The sequence below is a fragment of the Lolium perenne genome, chromosome 7 (assembly GCF_019359855.2).
Source record: "Lolium perenne isolate Kyuss_39 chromosome 7, Kyuss_2.0, whole genome shotgun sequence".
NCBI classification, from domain to species: domain Eukaryota; kingdom Viridiplantae; phylum Streptophyta; class Magnoliopsida; order Poales; family Poaceae; genus Lolium; species Lolium perenne.
In genome coordinates this window covers 278,054,853-278,056,595 of record NC_067250.2, presented here as the reverse complement: position 1 = coordinate 278,056,595, position 1,743 = coordinate 278,054,853, and the positions used below count along the sequence as shown (strand labels likewise).

Sequence of the window (1,743 nt, the reverse complement as noted above, 5' to 3'; positions counted from 1 at the left end):
TGAATCCTTCATCGAAACTGCTTGTCAACACCTTCTGCTCCTCATTGGCTTCGACACTCTTATTTATCGAAAGTACTACGATACACCCCCTATACTTGTGGGTCATCACCCGGCCGGCCAAGGTGAAGACAAAGCCAGTCAGCCGCATCGGCCCCGCGCCTCCACCGCCCTCCAAGGACACGGCCCCTCCTCCCTCCGTTCCGTCCGCGGCGACGCCCGCGCCGTTTCCATCCTCCATTGACGTAGACGTGTTCGATGTTGACTCCACAACAAAGTACATGGACATGCTCAATGATTCCTCGGTGGACTTGCACGCCGGCATCGATGCGTTCGATGGGAAGGACTATGTCGAAGGGATTGATGATGATGAGGAGGAGGAGGAGGATGAGGGTGACGAAGTGGTCGATGACGAGGAGGTGGTTGAGGTTGATTCGGCTGCCGCCGGTTCTTCCGCGCCGAAGCCACGCACCTCAAACTACACCGAGATTTAAGACGCGACCTTGGTCCGTGCTTGAAGTAGGGTGGGGATGGATGCGTGCACCGGAGTGGACCAAGGCGGCAAGCGCTATTGGCAGCGCATCGAGGATCTCTACCACCAGCTGAAGCCTCGCACCAAGAGTATGGCCGACAGATCCTACCGCTCCCTTGAAAGCCGGTGGAACATCATCAAACCAGCTTGTTCTCGTTGGAGTGCTGCCATGGACCAAGTGGCCGACAACCCCCCTAGTGGATGCGTGCCGGAGGACTATGTAAATTTTCCAAGTTTGTTGCTATCCATACTATGTGTTTATGATGTGCAAACATCACATTAATATTGTTGTTGTGCAGCCCAAGTATGCTCAACTGAGGTACAAAGACATGGCCGGCTCCAAGAACAAGGAATTTCAGTTCCAACATTGCTTTTCCTTGCTTCAACATCTTCCTAAGTGGAAGTTGAGGGACAGTGAACTAAAGTGCAAGAGGGAAGCGCTGCTCACCATGGATGATGAAGGGGAGGACATGAGTGCGAGAAACAAAGGCAAGCCTGAGGGCTCCAAGAAAGCCAAGAAGAGGATGAAGGTAGAAGGCGAAGCAGCTAGCTTCAAAGAGAAGTTGGATCAATTCATGAAGTCCAAGGAGGCATTGACGATGAAGACATTGGAGACCATGATCCTCATCACCGAGAAGAAGGAGGTGAAGCTTGCCATGGTGGAAGCAAGGAGGGAAAATGCCAAGGTGAAGGCCAAACTGGAAGCGAGGATGATCGCACTCAAAGAAGCCAAGGCGATGAAGGAGCTCTTGGCCGAGGAGAGGGAGATCATGATGATGCGCACCGAGGACATGGACGAGGATCAGCTGGCGTGGTGGAAGAAGACCAAGGCGGACATCATGGCGAGGAAGATGCTCGCGCGTCAAGCTCGTGCTGCAAGTGCTCTTGGTCCGTCGACTCCTCGAGGTGAGTCTCCGGCGAGTGCTGGTGGCGCTGGCGATGGACTCGTTGATGGTTGATCGCATTGATGGTTGATCACGTTGTGATGTAAAAACTATGAATTATGCATCACATGTTTTGGATATGCTATGTTTGATCTGAAATTGTTGTGAAATTGTTGTCTAAAACCCTGTTTTGAGGGGTTGGAAACTCGTCCCAGCTAGCAGGCCCCGTATCCCCACCCCGTAAAATAGAATATTCCTTTTTTACGGGGTGGGAATACGAGGTCTGCTAGCTCGGACGAGTTTTCGGCCGGTGAAAAATGAATACAGAGC

General features: G+C 52.4%; 1 protein-coding gene across 1 annotated transcript; it reads left to right on the top strand.

The window, feature by feature from the left end:
* Positions 1-495: 495 nt before the first annotated feature.
* Positions 496-1,488, top strand: LOC127325854 (uncharacterized). The gene is made up of 2 exons (XM_051352686.2): positions 496-749; positions 829-1,488. The coding sequence occupies exons 1-2, from the start codon at positions 528-530 to the stop codon at positions 1,486-1,488; spliced, it is 882 nt and encodes a 293-aa protein (XP_051208646.1). The 5' UTR covers positions 496-527.
* Positions 1,489-1,743: the final 255 nt, after the last annotated feature.

What these genes read in the sequence shown, in the direction of transcription:
- LOC127325854 (XM_051352686.2), top strand. Translation starts at nt 528, where the DNA reads ATGGATGCGTGCACCGGAGTGGACCAAGGCGGCAAGCGCTATTGGCAG. An exon ending in GATGCGTGCCGGAGGACTAT is followed by an intron (nt 750 to 828) that starts GTAAATTTTCCA and finishes GTTGTTGTGCAG; the next exon opens with CCCAAGTATGCTCAACTGAG.